At 36.4% G+C, this 19,167-nt stretch overlaps 1 protein-coding gene across 1 annotated transcript; it reads left to right on the top strand.

The window, feature by feature from the left end:
• Positions 1 to 8,838: 8,838 nt before the first annotated feature.
• On the top strand, positions 8,839 to 18,785 carry pdpn (podoplanin). Its single transcript, XM_079383241.1, has 4 exons — positions 8,839 to 9,115; positions 15,230 to 15,574; positions 15,902 to 16,007; positions 17,045 to 18,785. The coding sequence occupies exons 1-4, from the start codon at positions 9,049 to 9,051 to the stop codon at positions 17,049 to 17,051; spliced, it is 525 nt and encodes a 174-aa protein (XP_079239367.1). The 5' UTR covers positions 8,839 to 9,048; the 3' UTR covers positions 17,052 to 18,785.
• The last annotated feature ends 382 nt before the right edge of the window (positions 18,786 to 19,167 follow it).

The raw sequence follows: 19,167 nt of genomic DNA, 5'->3' as shown, positions 1-19,167 counted from the left end.
AGCATATGTGTTGTTCCAATGTGCCCACTGAAATTCTTCACCTCAATCATCTCTGAGTTGGCAGAATAGTGGGGTTGTGGGAGAATGGTATTTGTGTGTGTGTGTGTGTGTGTGTGTGTAAGGCGTTCAAGAGCACTTATTGTGAACCAAGACCAAGGACTCATTTAAAAAATCCCCTTTACACTACTTTCTGCTAAACAGAAAAGACTTCTTCTTCATTCCTCCGTATAAACAAAACTAATTCCACTTTAATGTGAGTTTCTTGACTGCGGTCAGTCCTGTCACATCTGGGTGGAATCACAATAGATAATCTGCTCATTCTCTCTTTTATGTTAATTGTGTATGTTGTAATGTTAAACTCTGTGAGACTTGGTTTAAAAGATTATTGACCACACCCAAAGACAGAAACCTTCTGACAATGTCCTCTTAACATACATCACTCTCTTACAGCTATTCCAGTGAGATGCCTGTTTAATATTACCTACATTTAGTGAAAAGCTGACTTTTAAACATAGCTGCCATTGAATTGGCTTTGTTCTTGTGGCCTTGACTATGTTCAATGTAGAATGTCTGCATACTATTATTACTGTTTTACAACAGCTTTGCTTTGAAAGTGACTTCTGTGTGAGCTGTGCTTCATGCATCACTACTGCATCACTACTGACAATAGACAACGGACCTTTTTTGCCAACAAAATCTTGCAGAAATAAGCAATGCCCTCCTTGACCACACCCCTCTCAGGATGCATGATGCTGACCACCAACTGTAAGTAACTGATGCTCACATTGATGAATTCATAAATCAAGCAGAAAAACACCAGCATTAAAGAGAAATACAGTAACATGTAACTGCATGTGAGCAACATACTGTGTGAAATATAACATGAATTCAGCTTGTATTCTAGAGTGGATGACGACTCCTCCCTCAATTTATGACATCATTTCCTCCAGGCTGCTGTCAGAGTGGTGCGCCAGGGTGACATTCAGCTGTCTCCCTCAATGTGTTTATTGTCAGTCACAAACAGCACCGAAAATCCCTTGTGGAGGGACTGTTTCCATTGACCTCTTCAGTACTTGAACAACTGCAACACTTAAAGGAACAGTTCACCAAATAATGAACATTCTGTCATCATTTACTCACTCTCATGTTGTTCCAAACGTGTAAGACTTTCTTAATTCTGAGGAACACAAAACAAGATATTTTGAAGAATGCTTTTTACATTTTCTAAAGAGCATTTGTGTTCCTCATAAAGTCAGGTTTGGTACTACATGAGGGTAGGTAAATGATGACAAAATGTTCATTTTTGAGGAAACTATCCTTTTAAATACTTTCAAATCCCACAGCCAGACCTTCAGGATCTCTCATCCAGCAGCTATTTTATAGATATGAAGGATCCTCACTATTTGAGAAACTGAGTTTCTCATCATGCTAATTTTAATTACTACTTTCCGGCTTTGCTGTAATGAGATTTAAGAGAAAGAATGAGATCCCATTTTTCTTATTTTCACTTTTTGTCTAATCTCCTCTGGTTTTCTTTGTCTTCTCTTTATGCCCCTCTGAATCTTCCTCTCCCTTGTCCTTTGCCCTCTCCCTTTCTCTCCGTCTCTCTCTCTCTTCGCTCTGCTGAGCAGGAAAATGAGGAGAGGAGAGACAATTAATGTAGCTCTTGCACATCCAGACACAATAGCCCAGCCAGACCCTCACGCACACACCTATCAAGGCACTTACTAAGCATCTTGTCCAATCCCAAACTGACTCTTAAACACAAACCTCACACATATGCATGCAACCACTAAAACAATTTGTTGTGGAGTTTAAAGCACTCATCCGAGCTGGGCTCATCACCATGGTAACAGCAAGCCCTCTAATGTCAGTCAGGTGTTTCTTTGGTGACCATGTGTTTCTGATTGGTTGGAGGCCTTCTGGGATATCGGAAGCAGATGGCATTATGGGATACGTTAGTCATTTGTGACATGTGCCCTCTGAGAACCAGCTGGGCCTGAGCAAACTGACCAGAGTGTGTATGTGTGTGTGTGGTGAGTTAGGCTTGATGAGGAATAGCAAATTGACTCTTGCAGACCTTCTCAGTCCCCTAGGGACTCACTGGCGAGATTAGTCTGGACCCTGCTAGGTCCCGTCTAACCCTGATTCGTACTGAGGGTCATTAATGTGTAGCGCGAGGCTTGAATCGACAAGGTTTTTAATCAAGTTACGATAAACCTTGTAACCCTATTAAAATCTCACTCGAAATAAATGTGTTTATGTGTGAGGGAACGGCGTGAAATGTGAGCGTATGCTTCGGGTTATTAAAAATTGCAGTAGGAAAACAGGAAGATGCAGCAACATGATCATTTCTAGCCCCCCCTAGGCCTTGAGTGGCAGGTTGGCTGATGGATCTCTGGTCTGGGAAAGGGGGGAGGTTTCGGCTCATCGGGGTTTGATTCGTCCAGGAGGAGCAGATGGGATAGGGAAATGAAGTCCAACCACACACATACTCACACTGGAACACTTTAACACTGACCAAAACAACATTCTCCTGTGCATTTTTTGAGAATATTATATATAAATAAATATATATAAACAACTTTTTTTTCAGGATTCTTTGATATAACTGAACTGAATTTTATTTTAAATGTAATTCTTTTGTAATATTTGTAAATAGTGCTGTCAAACGATTAATCGTGATTAATCGCATCCAAAATAAGTGTTTTTGTTTACATAATATATGTAGCCTATGTGTACTGTGTATATTTATTATTTATATATAAAGACACACACATACAGCATGTTTTGAAAATATTTACATGTATTTTACATGTATATATTTAAATGAATATTAATTTATATTATATATATAATTTATATTATATATATATAAATATATTTAATGTATAAACGTAACATATTTTTCTTAAATATATACATGCATGTGTTTGTATTTATATATACATAATAAATATACACAGTACAATCACATATGTAAACAAAAACGTTTATTTTGGGTGCGATTAATCATGATTAATCGTTTGACAGCACTATAAATTTCTGTTGTGTATGTAGTAATATTGCTCATGAAATTGACATAAAGGAACATGATTGGCTGTACCTGGGCACTGAGTTGCAGGTGTGTCGTGAGTGTCATGGCTCTCTGAAGTGCTTCTGTTTTGATAAGCAGTGATGCCTGCTCTTCATCTTCCAGATTCTTTCTCCACTCATACAAAGGAAGCTGACCCTCTGCAGGAGCACAAGCATACATGTACATTCATACACAGTCAAAGCTGATAAAGAGAAGCCACAATATAATGAATAGCAGTATTATCACTGACAGTCCCTGATCACTGTTTTCCATTTAAACTGAGTTGACGTTAATTAGGATTTAATTTCTGTTTAATTTAATGAGTTTTAAATTAAGTTATGCTTTAATGAGCAGCACATCTAGGCCAGTAGCAGAATCTCCTTGTCACAAGGAGATTGTGAATTCTTAAAGGGACATTTCTGGACAAAAATAAAATGCTGTTCCAAATGCTTAAGACTTTAAGTGGAACAGAAAATGTGAATTACCAAAGAGTGTGTGTATATATATAATAATATAGACATATAGACTTTGCGCACACGGGTGTGTAAAGGCATTAATAAATTAGTCAAAATATTTTATGTGGACCTGCTCATATTAATACCACTGAAGCCAAGAACAAATTCACACACAACGACAGGTGGTAATATTTCCCAGCATATAAATTGAAAAACTATGATATAAATATAAATTGTACAACTGTAGGAGCAGCTCACTGGTCAGGATTTATCACACCCTAAAACATCTTCTGAATCAGTTCATAGTTATCTTTCTCTACCACAACCCTTTACTGTCACCCTCTTACTGTTTTTTATAGTCCAAATTGGATCTGAACCTGAACAAACCCGAACACACACATAAAGACAAACAGGGAGAAAATATTTCTCTTTCAAGACCAATTTAAAAGACCATTTTTAAAGCAGTATCTAAAATTTTCTCTCGTGTCTGTATAAGGGTTACAAACCACTACAGCTCTAGACATTTCATTAGCTGATGGCAGATGCTTGAGTGAAATTATACCACTTATCTTTTAGACAGCTTTAATAGATGCATGTCAATTAATCTAAGCAATGCTGACAGTAAGGAGGACGACATAAATGTCACTGAATGCTGTCAAAGAGACTATAAACAAGAAGAACACTGGTTCAGAGAAAAGTTTATTAAAATTTCTAACATCAGATGTGTGACTCTGCTGAAATAGGCATGTTTGAGAGCCAAGACTGACTTCTGCTGTCAGTCCTAATCTTGAAGCACATCTCTCATTTTCAGCTGCAACAACATGAATGTGTGCGTACTTCACCATCACTGAAAAACAGATCAAATACGGCTACTGAGACGATACACTCTTTGTGTAATAGAAAAAAAAATAAAAAAAATAAAATAAAATATATATATATATATATATATATATATATATAGCCTATATATATATATAAATTAGTTGATGATGGACAGTAGATCTTGGGCTAATGTAGAAATGCTTTGAATGAAATAAATAGGCTTTATAAGTATTATGAGACGAAATGACCTATGCGTTTTCACATGGAAATGTGTTTGCTGTGTTCTTCAGTGATACATAATTGTCTCGTGTGTCTGTATAGCTTACACTGAGGATCTATGTCGCCCTCTAATGGTCATGTAACTAAACAAGAGCGAAACGAGCAAAGAGCAAAAAATAAATAAATAAAAAGATCATACAGGATTCCTCAATATACATCCTACCAATATATTGTCTATTACAATTAATCATCTAGCGTTTATGTTAATCTTGAGGCAGTCAGCGAAATAAGGTAGCAATACACACAACCATACAAGATAGTTCTGAAGAAAAGATTGCCTACTTTATTTCAACACAAAATTTCTTCCATCTTTTTATATTGGCATCTTGAAACCTGAATTGAAAATATGATGTTTTAACGCTAAAACAAAAATTAAATTTTTAAAACGCATTTAATTCCTGCAGAAATATCATCATTTAACACTCACCGCTAGTTTCAAGAAAATTTTTTATTCAGTATTCTGTGGAATTCCAAACAGCAGTGAAGAGATCTACAAGACATTCTGAACAATTAGAAAGACTATAGACTTCTCACACAACACAGATGCTTTAAGTCAAATAATATTTCCCTGTAAAAACATCTTTGTCAGGTTCCTTATACTGGTTTGCTACTTTTGGCTGGTTTAAGGAGGCTTAAAATAATGGTTCACAAAAATCTGCTGAAAACTTTTGAACTTTCATTCTGACGGCACCCATTCACTGCAGAGGATACATTGTTGAGCAAGTGATGTAATGCTAAATTTCTCCAAATTCATTCAGATGAAGAAACAAACTCACATATCTTGGATGGCCTGAGGGTGAGTAAATATTCACCAAATTTTCATTTTCATAGGTGAACTGTTCTAATATAGTATACAGACTGGTATTTTTTTAAACAAAAATACAAACATATTTTAAAAAAAAATTCATATAGCCGTATTAAACAATATACACTAGATTACACCAGCAGAAAAAATATTATTACACAGATTAAGTAGATATGGTGTTTAGCAGTATTTGATACCATCCTTTTCTTGGTAAAATTACAAGAAATTTTAAGTGTGTGAGTGTGTGTAAGATAGTAACACAAAGGTATCAGGCAGACTAAATAAAGCTTTTGATATAATGAGAGCTGACACCAAAGGTCAGAGAACTGAAACATCTCTCTCCCTATCTCTCTGTTTTTGGAGATTCACAAATCCACTGCAGTGATGTCAAAACGTCCTGTTGTGTTGCATTTAAATGATCTGAAGTGAAGTGAGAGTCCTTTTGATACGTCATGTTTAACTGCTGCCCTTTGGTCACTGCACTGCTGGGCACTCGAGTACATCTGGACAGAAGGGCCTGTCATTGCAGCAAAAAATGTATCCAAGAGGCTTCTGCTGAAGTGTTCCTACAGCGCTCAGGGGTAAAAGCCTGCAGGGTAAATGAGTGGAGCGAATGCAGCCAGGCGAATGAGTGTGCCGACATCTAACATCTACAGAAAGTACAGAATCCGCAGCCTCGGAAAAACAAAGTGTGTGTGTGTGTGTGTGTGGAATAATCTGCCTCATCATTTGTAATCACAAAAGTCGAAGAAGTCTACAGAAAAGTTGAGAAAGGTGAAAAATTAACATTCTGCTGTTTTTCTTTTGCCTCACTCATACCCAAACACAAGCAAATAAAACAGCCTCTCTCTCTCTCTCTCTCTCTCTCTCTCTCTCTCTCTCTCTCTCTCTCTCTCTCTCTCTCTGTTTCTCACCCTGTTTCTGTTTCTATTTTTTTCTTTTATTCAGGCTAATTTGACAGTATCCTTGAAAGCTTAAGGTCATGCTCTAAAGTAAAAATCACCATGTCCAAACAGCATCTCAATTGGAGAATAAATCCAACAACTAGATAAATTGTGAATTTAAATATGAAAACAATAGTTTATTTAAAATGTAATAATAAACATACTAATAAGCTATGCATTATATGTTCATGCTCTCTAATTTTAATAACTAATGTAAAAAAAGTATAAAAAGTAAAATAAAGATGTAGTATAATACCTGGTATAATACTTTATTGCTATTCATCAGCTAACAATAAATAAACAATAGGAAAGGTAATTTATCGAATTACAGTACCATCAAATTAAAAATATAAAATAGACCAAATAATATATGAATAAACAAACAGAACTACAGTAAACAAGTACAACCGAACAGACAGTTTTTAACATCACTACAAATAATGTTTGAATTAAAATAATAAAGATTATCATAGAATAAGGTTTATAAACTTCACAGGTAAGAAGTGGACTATAATACATGAAATGAATTTAAGTTTGCAGAGGCAGAAGAAAACAGATACTCACTGTCTTCTGTCCACTGTATTTGAGTTCCCTTCTCCTGACAGAGACTTGGAGGAGCATCTGCCATCCTGAGTGTGGCTGTGTGTGTTATTAAATATTGTTATATACTCTTGATAGAATTGGTTTCTGTTCTGCTCTTATTCATATCCCCTCCATCTTTATCACTCTCTCTTTCTTGCTTCCTCTCTCTCTTTTACTGTATAAAAAAGGAGAACAGGCAATACTGCAAGCATCTAAGATCACTGCCCCTGGGAATGTTTGTGTGTGTCTGTTTATGTGAGTAAGAGTATTTCCTTTAAGACCCTTCTGCCTCTAATTCCAAGCTAAACTGATTTAACTTCCCTCTTAAGAGACCTCCTCCTGGGATCTTTTGTGTGATGTGTGTATCCTATGGTCTCTCTTCTTTGGTCTTTTCAATTTTTATGAGGTGAAGCGATATGAATGAGTTAAAAGAATGTCTTTAAACAATGTCTTTCAAATACTTAAGAGTCATTCCTGTTATAGTACCTGAGAGATTAATGCTGGGTTTGGAACCGCATGCTAAGAGTTTAGCATAAGAGTTACTTGCAGAATGTTGTTATTACCATACCAATTTCTGTAGTTTTATCTAAAATGATGGAATGCTTCACAGTGGCACCAACTAATACCACAAAGCATCAAAGAATACATCAAATCCACTGCTAATGCCTGTGCAGCTGTTCCCCACCAGAATGTGTCACTTCCTGTCATTAAGGAAGAAGCTTTTGTTTGTTAAAGGGACATTACAAACGATTAGAACATTAGGAAAGTGATATTGAGGACATGGGAAACCCTGTTAAATTACTTTAATCAATTAAAACCAAGAAAACTTGTTTTGTTTGACACATTTTCACTAGAGAAAGACAGAACGTGAAGAAAGAAAATATTTAAAATTCACCTGTATGTTCACCTAATTGTGATACTGTAAAGACTTTATATCCAATATTTGAAGTCATGCAGCCTGTAAACATTAAAATGTAATAAATAACAGGAATGAACCTACACACTTTTGTTATTAAGATTCATAACTACCCTCAGTCTTTAAGAAATGTACATTTTCTGTGTGGTCTTGTTGATATGTGAGAGTGAATTTGGCTGCTTTCAGACAGAAGGAACATTGTGCTCCTGTAACTACACAAATTAGCCACTAGATGGAAGCATAAAAGGGCAGCATTCACACCCAACAAATGCCTCACAGGCCATTTCAAACTTTTTTAACGGTTGAAAATGATTTTAAAAAGTATTTTTTCTCGCTCCCATGCCTCAGAATCATAAGCTGATGTGCTGGAGGATTTTGCATCGGCCTCGTGGCAGTAGACAACGATCATTTTCAAGCGTAAACAAGCAATCTGTCCATAATTACATCCTAAATTCACAAATTCCCATAATCTAATAGACCCTAGTCAGGGTGTGCGCCATATTTAATTTTACACAATTACTACACAATGTGGCTATGACGGACAGACATAACTGTTACAGTCTGTACAATAGGCTGTACTGTCTTAAGCCACATCTAATTTTCGATTATTTTTGGAAAGTACTGAAAAAATTTCAGTACAACAGTAAACCATTGATCAGACTGTCTAGCAATCACATCTGTTTATATTCACATAACATTAAATATAGCATATCTAACCTGTTCCATAAGATTATTATCATTAGCCTATTATTATTTTTGAGAAAAAGAAATGTAATGGTCAAAGTAAAAAAAAAAAGTAATATAAAAAGGTGATACTGAAGCTGTTTTCAGGTTTATATAATAAGAGAGAGAGAGAGAGAGAGAGAGAGAGCAAGACAGATAGACAGAGACTTACTTTAAGGCATAAGGGGCAGGACCACCTAACGCCAATGCCCAGCCCCCTCACCCTCTGAAGACACACTAAAGCACATTTACTCTCTCTCATTCTGGCTCTCAGTGTCTCTGTCCAGACTGCTGCTTCAGACCACACCGCCTCTTTCCATTCAATCTAACTTTAAGCCACGCTTCTGAGCGTGTGAGCCACCATTTCATCCACAGTCTACTGTGCACTTTCAGGACCCTCTTAATTTGTTAAAGTTTCATCTGGAGAAAAGTGACCAACAGTGACCATGATGAGGATCATACTGCTGCTGCTGGTCACCCTGACAGGGCCTTTCTGTACCTTTACCCAAGCAAGTAAGTAAATGCAACTACAGGGTGCTCTACGTTCTTTCAAACACTCTGGCCATTCTGTCCATCTCTTTCTGACCATATCCTTCATTCATTCAGTTAATTTTTGCTATGAATACATGTCCACTAAATGATGTTTGTTCTCTTCTGAGGTGTGTTTTGGCCTTAAGTTTCAGTATGTAAAGGAAAAAAGGAGTGTTTTACATGATTTTATTTTTCATTTGCTTATTTAGATCATTAATTTATTGTAATATTTTAGTGATCAGCAACACTATATATACACTGTTTTGAGTGCAAGAAAATGAACATGCAATTTTGAAGTAGAACGACTTTTTTATTTACCTTGAAAAATAATTTTTACAGTATGTACATCTATATATGATGTTTCAGTGCCTTCTGTTCACAATAAACATTATCCATACATCTAGGCATGTGCTGATACAGTGTTTCTTTCATGTGGACCTAATGCTGGGAAAATGATGTAATGTTGCAATGATTGTTAAAACAGTTCTTAGTCAGCACTGATCTATTTCTCGGTTTCTCCCTGTTTCTTTCACTCTGGGCAGGGTTACACATGTATTAATAGAGCCGACTCTATATTTAAGGGAAGCATTTGAGGATTTAGTATACAGGCTGGTTACATCTGAGGGCAGAGCAGGCCTGAGAGAGAGAGAAAGAGAGACGCCCCGTATGCGCTTATTTTGTAGGTCTTTCTCTCCCTCTCTTCACCCCCCTTTGCTTGTAACCATCTTTGGCGGGGTATCGAGCTTTCACCCCTCTCAGAGGTGGGTTGGAGGGGCATGTGCGTTATTTTTAAACTGCAGCGCCTCTGATTCACTGCTCAGGGTCAGTTACAGCCCTCTAAACATCCCATTAAAATGCTCAGCAAGTTTCAAACTTTAGAAAACTTCACTCCCTGCAATCAGAGGAGAGCATCAACGCACACTCTTCCTCTCCAGACTTCCTCTGTCTCTCTCATTCTTTCTCCTGCTGCCATTCGTCTCCCTTTCTTCCCGTTCTCCCAGTCTGTTGGTGCCACTCCCTGTTCTAAAAGAGGGCTTCAGTTAAACGTTTCTACTCTGTATACTCTTTTTTTTAGTATGCAGCATTGTTTATACAATTATTTTGGAGAAACAGATTAATGTTTGTGTTGTTCTGTGATCTTTTTACCTTTTCAGATCTCTAAGTCAGCCTGTTATGTGTTGTGTGTGTTATGAATAGAGTAATGGTAAACTGACACGTGAGAGCACTTCAAGGTATTGGGTGTACTGTCCGTTAATTTAGCTACACGAACCCTGAAACTCTCTCAGGGTCTCTGACTGCTACCACAAACTCAGTCCAACTTATTTACAGAGCTCAATCAACTTCATATTCAACTTCAGAGTGCAAACACAGTTTTGACAGTGTTGGGGGTAACACTTTTTTCAAGTAACTAGTAAAGTAACGCATTACTTTTTAATTTACAAGAAAATATCTGAGTTACTTTTTTCCCATTCATTGAGTGAAAGTTCTCCTGTCCCCATGTTGGGAGAAATTGGAAGTACAGATGCGTTGTGTGCGCTGTGTGAACATGATGTTACTGTAGTTCTAGACTGTGAATGTGCATTAATTCATCCCACTCTCAAAAAACAGAATGTTTTAAGTAGGTTATTCATCAAAATGCAAACTCAGAATATGACGCAAACCTGCAATAATTAAATATGTTAAACAACACAAATGTATCTAATCCCATTTTATTAACCAGTGTCTTTGCTGCTGACCTTTGATGATCCAGTTCAACCATACTAATAAGCAAAAATTACTTTAAAGAAACTAACAGCTTCATTGTTTTTTTTTATTTCTGAAAAGTCTTGAACCTTTTTCTCCTGCATTCTACTGAATGTAAGACATGAATTTACTTTTCCTTCAGCCTGAGGTTTATTCATTACACTTTTTGGTGTGAAAGGGCTTTTACATTAGCTATATATAGAACTTCTTATATTAAAAACAATCAAGCCCTGCTCATATTTAAAAAGTAACGCAAAAGCAACGTAACACATTACTTTCCATAAAAAGTAAATAAGTAACGTAATTAGTTACTTTTTTAGGGAGTAACGCAATATTGTAATGCATTACTTTTAAAAGTAACTTTCCCCAACACTGAGTTTTGATAGATCTGACTTAATTTGTTCTGCTCAAAATTAAATGAAATCCAGTCCTCATTCTGAATAGAATCAACTCCTTAAAGTCTAGAAATTAACCTGAACTGACTTTATTATGCGGTATTTGAATTAATTACATACAACACAATGTAATTTATCTTCATAATCTAAATTCACTCTTTAACAATATTGTTATTGATAACTTAAAAAATCATCCTTGTTTAAGGTGCTGTATAAGCGATTTTTCAACATGAAAGTAAGCTGTTTTCTGTGAATATGTGAGACTTCCAGTTCATTAGGAAATAAAGAGAAGAATAACAAAGTGCAGTAAACAGTAAAACACTTTGCACTACAAACCAGTTTGTTCATAATTAAGATAATACATGAAAATAATATGGTAAGAGTTTACCATATCGAGCAGCAAAACGAGCTGTTTTGTACAGCTACAAATAGCTGGAAGCGGATGACACTGGAACCCAGACATTGAACTAAAAAAAGGAAAAACTAATAAAATGAAAAAGCTCATAAGTAAATTGTAGCTTTAACTAAAATTAAAACTGAAAATATTAAAACAAAAGCTAATTTAAAAGCTAATTCGGATCCTCAATCCAAATAAACTCATCAGAGTTCTGTCTGAGGGATTTCAATCTGAATTTTATTGTGCTGAGTTATACCTCTACACAATTTAAAGTAAGTAAACTCCATAATCTGAAACACAGATCTGTCTAACAGACTAGAATCCAAATGAACATTAACTCCTCTGTTAGAGTGTATCCCTCATTTCTGAATTTGAACTGAGCTCAACAGCTTAGTGTATAAGTCAACTTCACAGATGTTTTTGAGAAGAATCTAGATTTGTGGGCAACTGTAGAGCTCAATTAGATATCAATACAGTTTTGTCTCCCTCAAGTCTGGACACCTATGTGTTCAATTTAGATTAGGATGTGTGTTAGTTTGAGATATGTTGTTCCTGGAGATTGTGAGCGTGAGAGCATAAGTATGTGTATGTGTGCTGTTCTAGTGATAAGAGTAATTTTTCACTTGCTATGTCCTCTACTGCCCACTCATGACGTGCCATGTGATGTGTGTGTGTGTGTGTGAAGGAGGGAATTTTCCTTTATGAGATGTTCTTCACTTGTTCTTCCTGAACTAAAACATTCCAGCATCTTACTCCCTCACAAGACACACACACACACACACACACACACACACGCACACACACACACACACACACGCTGAAGCAGTAGATTGAGATTAATCTGATAGACTGAGAGTAATTAATTAGGGTAAAGGAAGATCAATCTTTCTTGTCTGTAATCCAGGAAAACATTTCTGCCTCCTTGTTTAACAGACACCCCATACTGGCCTCTTGTGCTCTATTTCCCTTGTTCTCTGCTCTTTTCCTTTATATTTGTCTCCCCTTTTCCTCGTCTTTCCCTTTTATGGATTTAGTTTTGTCAGGAAACTGTTTCAGGCTTGGTCATAGATTTGAATTTGATCATCTAATGGGTGGATTTTCACTGACACACACATACCTGCTCTATTTTAGTGGGTTTTAGTGATTTTAGTGGCAAAGTTTCTCAATCGAGGCATTCAGTTGTCTAATATCACTTATTTATCATTGCCAATCCACCCTACACAGGGCAAACGGTTTGGAGAATGGATGGATTGACTGCCGCCAATGGCCATGTTGTATCCACCTTATTTTTCAATGCAAAAGCAAGGTATTTCCTGTGAATGTGTGAGACTTCCAATTCATTAGCCACAACAGGTAAATAATTACAAGAATAACAAAGTGCAGTAAACGGTAAAACTATTTGCGCTAGTGTGTTTATGATTACGATAATACATTTAAATAATATGACAACAAATTCCAGTTTGGCAATATCAAGCAGCATAAAATACCCTGACTCACACCAGAAGCCTTGCATGCTTAAGGTAAAAATGTCTGCGCTTTCTCTTCTTACATTAAAAATAATGTGGATATAAATCCGTTCGTCTAGTTAACTGAACTGGCACTACTGTCTCTCTTAACACACCACAGACTTGCTTTCGCTTTCATACAAATGCAAATTGGAAATTGCAATCTTATCGAATGTATTGCAAATTATTTCTGAAGTATCAATATTACTGTAATATTGGTGTAGTGTTTGTCAGTTAACATCATGAGTGCCCATTATAAGTAAATCTCCGCTATTCCCCAATAATGAGGGACTGACAGTACATTATGCTTTACATAACTACAATAGCTGGCCATGCTGCTGTGTACAACTTGAAGAAAGAGAGGGAGAGAACAGCTGTCTTTTTCTCCATATTCCGCTCCTCCCATCACATTGTGTGTATTTATGTGAGTGTGTGTGGTAGTGGTTGGAGGGGAAGAGAGCCATACTTAGAACTAATTGTTGGGGTCTCAAACATAATGAGCTGATTGTTAGCAGCAGTCAACAAGAACATTAATATAAACACACAAACTGACACTTACCCACATACACACAGGGCATTGTGATCTCTGACCACACCCCACACTTACATATGTTTCTTAACAGGACTGTTTTGTTTGATTGTGGCACTATGAAAAGTAACAGTGACAGATTTTTCTGTCTTTCTTTCTTTTTTTTTTGACGCCCACTTGAATAATTTTCTCCTCTCACGTAAAAGTTCTTAACTTGTTTTAATGTTTTATTTTGGGAGTCCAGTTAATTAGGTCATATAAATATGGGTTTAAAATAACAAAACCTATTGTGGAAACCTATTATTAAAGGGATAGTTCATCCAAAAATGAACATTCTGTCATTTACTCACCTCATGTCATTTCCAAAGTTGTATAACGCTCTGTTCCGTGGATTACATAAGGACATATTTTGCTAGTTGCTCTTTCGATGCAGTTACAATGAAACTTCAAAAAGAACTCAAAAGTACCATAAACTTATCATAAAAGTACACTAAAAAAATTTGGTGTAGAAGCAATTTTTACTCAGAAATTCCTAGTACTGTAATTTTCATAAAGAACATATGTATATAAAATATAATGAAATTTGTCATATTTTTAAATGATAAAAAAGGCCAAGATATTCTTCAGCAATTTCCTTTTAGGGTTCTTCAAGACTGGGGAAACTGGGAAACTGCTCACCCTCATGAGTACAATGACATTTTCATTTGAGCGAAGAACTCTTTTAATTCCAAACTGCTGAGAGTGTCTGGGTCACATAATCATCAGTATTATATAAAACTGCTTCATAAAATTATTACTAAAGAACCGAAACAGTAATTTGCTATTCACCCAGAGCTGATGTGCAATGCATGCTGAGTTTGATATTTTAAAGTGTGTAGTTCAGCAGTTGAGGTGGTGTTATTGTAAAGGGAGTTTCCCCTCAGATCGCCAAGAGAAAGTTTCTCATGTGGAGTCCATCTGGCTCAGACACTAGCACAGATCGGAGATCAGCTTTTGCAGTGTCTCTAATGGTTGCTGAGGTCATTATGAGTGATGCAGAAATATCTAAGATCAGCCCTAAGGAAACATGCCATTTTTGCCATGTTTTTTTTTTATTTCTCCAGTGCTTAATTTCCTTCTGTGCAGTTATTGCCAGCTCCACCCAGGAAGTGAGACAATTAGTCTGGCTGAAGGTATGACGTAGAAAGGAAGTGATCTCATTAGTGTGGAGCCCAATAGGCAGGGCATGACTTTTCCCCTGGCGGAGTGGCAGAATGTTTTTGTTCGTAAATGTCTAAGTGAACGTGTAAGTGTTTACTGGGTTGATGGAGAAGGCCGGAATGTTCTTGCTATTAACGGCAGGCCATGAGAAAATTCTGGCTTACCCATCCAATACAACCACTGGAGAACCAAAACAGACAGCAAACAGCGTCAGTGTCAGTGGAATTTCTCCATTTTCATCCAACTCTCTCCTCTGATGTTGAAATGTAACATCTAAGGGTTTCTAGCAGTCGATTTTTATGAACTTTTTTGTTGTTCTTGTACCAGGTACTCTGGTGGTGCCAACATCTACTGATATATCTACTGAAACAAATCCTGTATCAGAATCGCCAGAATCGGAAACAGCTCCTCAAGTTGCTGTTTCAACGTCAGAGCCTGCTTCTGAGGCTACAGAAGCAGCTGCCTCAACAGAAGAAGTGCCAGTGGGTTCCACCGCAGCAACAGTGGTACAATCAGAAGCCCCATTAGAAACAACAGCCCCAACAGATACAACGCAATCAACAGAAGGTGGACCTAAAGAGGACTCTGAAGCCACTACTGTACACCACAAAGCAGAAGAAACTGAGAAACCTGAAGATACAGAATCAAAGGGTGTAGATGCGGAGGATAAAGGTTAGATATACAGCATACTCACAGACATACAATGTAAATATTGTTAGAGTAAAGGCCTGTTCACACCAAGAACGATAACAGTCAATGTTTTTATCATTAAAATTGTTTTTTTTACAAGTTATTGCAATTATATAGTTTCTCTCTGTTGTTATCAGTATAGTTGAGGTGTGGACTATGCTATTATTTTACATATATAAAAATTTTTTTTACATTTAGAACATACTTTATTATTATAGTATCTTTAATGGTGTGAACGGGAATTCAGAATGTGCTCCAGTGAGGATGAGCAGTCATTGTCATGATACCTGGTCATTTTCCTCATTCCAGGTTTGGGCACAGGACATTTGGTGGGGATTGTAATTGGTGCATTGATTACAGTGATTGTTGTCATTGCTGTAATCATCTTGGTGGTCAGAAGAATGGGCCAATACTCGTAAGTACTTATATTATTATGAACAAGAAATTAAATAACATATTTAAGGTAAAAGTATTTTTTATACAATTATTAATTCATAATTACCTTTAAGAGTTAGTTCACCCCCCCCCCCCACAAAAAGTCATTATTTTCTTGCCCTCATTCTATTCCAAACCTATATGATTTTCTTTGCATTTTCGATATTTTGATAAATGTGTTTTTTGCCCATACAATGAAAGTCAATGGAATCCAATGTTGTTTTGATAATAATGTTTAACAGATGTTGCTGGCTGCTTTAAGAACATATTCTCTATATATGATTGCGGTGAAATTTTGCATGCTAACAGTAAATGGTTTCTATGTTGTAGGACTGCAAAGAAACGAAAGCATCAAAAACATGAGAGCATCTTGATCTCTGTAACTTCCTTACTATTTCATTGATAACCCGGATTAATTAGCGTAACCCAGTTGCTCATAAAATGTTAAACATGTTAGAGCTTGACAAAACTATGTTGCTACTCCAAAAAGTCCTCTACCAGTTTCCAACCAAATTGCAAATATTGGAGAAATACACCACTCAACCGTTCATGGATCAGAAAGCTGAACAGCGAAATTATGACATTATGGAATCCTATGTACCAGCCAAACAGAATGTTTAGCTGTGGAATCAAAAACTACAGTGGTTACATTGCTCCTCGCCATCAGAGAAAATCATGCTGCAAATGTACTGTTTTAAAATAGTGTAGCAACAAAGTGCTGTTCATGCTATATTCGTGGTACTAACATGGTGTGACACCCCCCCCCCCCCCCCCCCCCAAAAAAAAACAATATGCTAAAAAATAACTAATTGAATTAAAATTATATAAAAAAAACTTTCCAGATATTGTAAGTATGTCTGGATCATTACTGAATTAAATTTACGAATGCAACATTTATATTGTCATGTATACAATTTATTTGTAAGTTTATCTTTGTCTATGTTACATGGATACAAACAAGTTTGTGATTCTGGTGTATTTGCGCTAAATAGCTTCTCCCCTTTCCTTCTTTCCCAGCCCCTGAAAAGAAAGGCACGACAGGAAGAGAAGAAGAAGAAATCCGGGAAGTTCTGAACTATTGTTTTGCTATTAGAAACAACACAAGCAGCACACTCACCATCCATCCAGAACTATAAGGGGAGCAGGAGAGTGTCCCATCCCCTTTCCCATTGAAAAAGATGCCCTCCCACAAAAACACCTTCACAACGCCCACAAGTCCCTTTATTTAGCCTGAATAGCCTCATTTATCCCAACAGTGGGAGGCCACAGGAAGTTACAGTATCTTTTTTTATGCATATTAATGTAACAGGAGATTAATGAATGAATTTGTAAAGGACCTAATAAACAAAAACAAACAAACAGCTGCCCATGCAAGCAAAAGCTTGTATGTTTTTATTCCACTGAGTGTAAATATCATACAGAAAATAAAACAAATCCAAAATCATTATTCTTTTCCCCATTCTACAGATGTGTCCAAAAGGACTATGACGCATTATGAACAGTCTATGAACTGTCATAAGCAGATGCTGAGGACATATTCTGTTCTCAAGATGTGTAAGCGGCATTGGCTAATAAATTTTTTTAAATTATTAGTTAAGGGGAGCAGCATACAATAAGTGCTTGAGATTTATTCGTTTGAAGTGCATTAATACGGAGTGCCTTGACTGTGTTGTTCTTAACTGTCACCCATTCCAAAAGTGACATCACTTCCTCTGGAGCGCATCATTTATTGTGTGTTCCAATCCGCTTAGCTCCAGCGCACAGCTGCTATTGGCATGTATCTCTAAAATCCTGATGTTCCTCAGCCTGGACTACATCATTTTAACAGCATACAGACATTTTGCATGGTATAGTTGAGTTAGCATTTCTTTTTGTCAGTGTTGGGGTTTGTGTTTCTTTCTGAAGTTCGAGAGCGTTGCTATCCTGGGCTTTGCTTTAAGAGATCAGTATTAGGTGCACCGAATGATGAAGAATAAATGTTTAATATTGAGAAGACACTGCAGTTGTTTGCAACGATATTTTGTGTTTTTTGCTTGCCAGATTCCTCTTTATTTCCTGTTCCTCCATGATCTCATTTGATGCCAGAATCCAGTTAAAGCCGATAGTTTGTCTTTGTATTTTGAGGGTGGTGTTTTTTTGTTTTGTTTTTTGTTCTTATTGTTCAGTCAGTTTCAATAAAAAAATTTCCAAAGTATGTTGTGCTGCCATATTGTGTTGTTGTGGATCCCAGATAACATTGTCTGTTTATCTGTGTTTACTTTTCGGCCCCTTTTTACTCAGCATTCCAGCTTTTCACACACATTTACGCCCATGCACTGTCTCTTTCTCACACAAACACACACCCACACATTCCCTTTCTCTGTCTCTCTAATCCCTTAGGTTATAAAGACTGTAAAAGACAAGGGAGAGAGAGGAAGAGATATGCAGAGTCAATGAATTAAGGCATCTTTGTAAATATGACTATGCACTTAAGTGACCTCTCTGGTTAAGTAGAGTAAATAACATGAGAGTCCCAAATAGCTGCCCCCAAAACGTATTTGGACATTGACTTTTATTTTGAAGTGGACCATAACATAACATTTTTTTTCCATTCATTTTTCAAGTATCTGTACTTTATCAGATTATTTTATTTTTTATTTTTGGCATCCTCATTACTTTTCCATTTTAGATTCCAAAGATGTCTAACGTTTTACTTCACTAATAATGCACACATGTTTTATTAAAGTCAGCATGAAATAAAAAATTCACCATATTCACCATAACTTTGTACTATAGATCTTTTCCATATCGATATATTTAATTGTATTTTTGACTTTGTACTGTTTAATTTAAATGGCATATCACTAATATTTGGCAATCTTTCTGTGAAAATTGCCAAATATTAGTGGAACATGTTATTATTTAATATGCACTACGTTGTAGTAAATTGTAGTTTGCTTATTTTGGTCTTGAGATAGTCATCCAGTATTGATAATTATATAATTTTTTAACAAATATCTTATTCTCTTCTTAGTAATCAGAAAGCCCTCTAATCAAATCATGACAGTCACTTCTGCGTGTGTCTTTAAGTGGGTGAGCATATATGTATGAGGCTGAATGTGGTTTTAGGCAGTAGCCCAGCTACTCTCTCTCTCTCTAGC

Source organism: Barbus barbus (genome assembly GCF_936440315.1).
Source record: "Barbus barbus genome assembly, chromosome: 28".
Classification (NCBI taxonomy): Eukaryota; Metazoa; Chordata; class Actinopteri; order Cypriniformes; family Cyprinidae; genus Barbus; species Barbus barbus.
The sequence above is the reverse complement of the archived record's forward strand: the minus strand, read 5'-3'. Positions and strand labels throughout refer to the sequence as shown.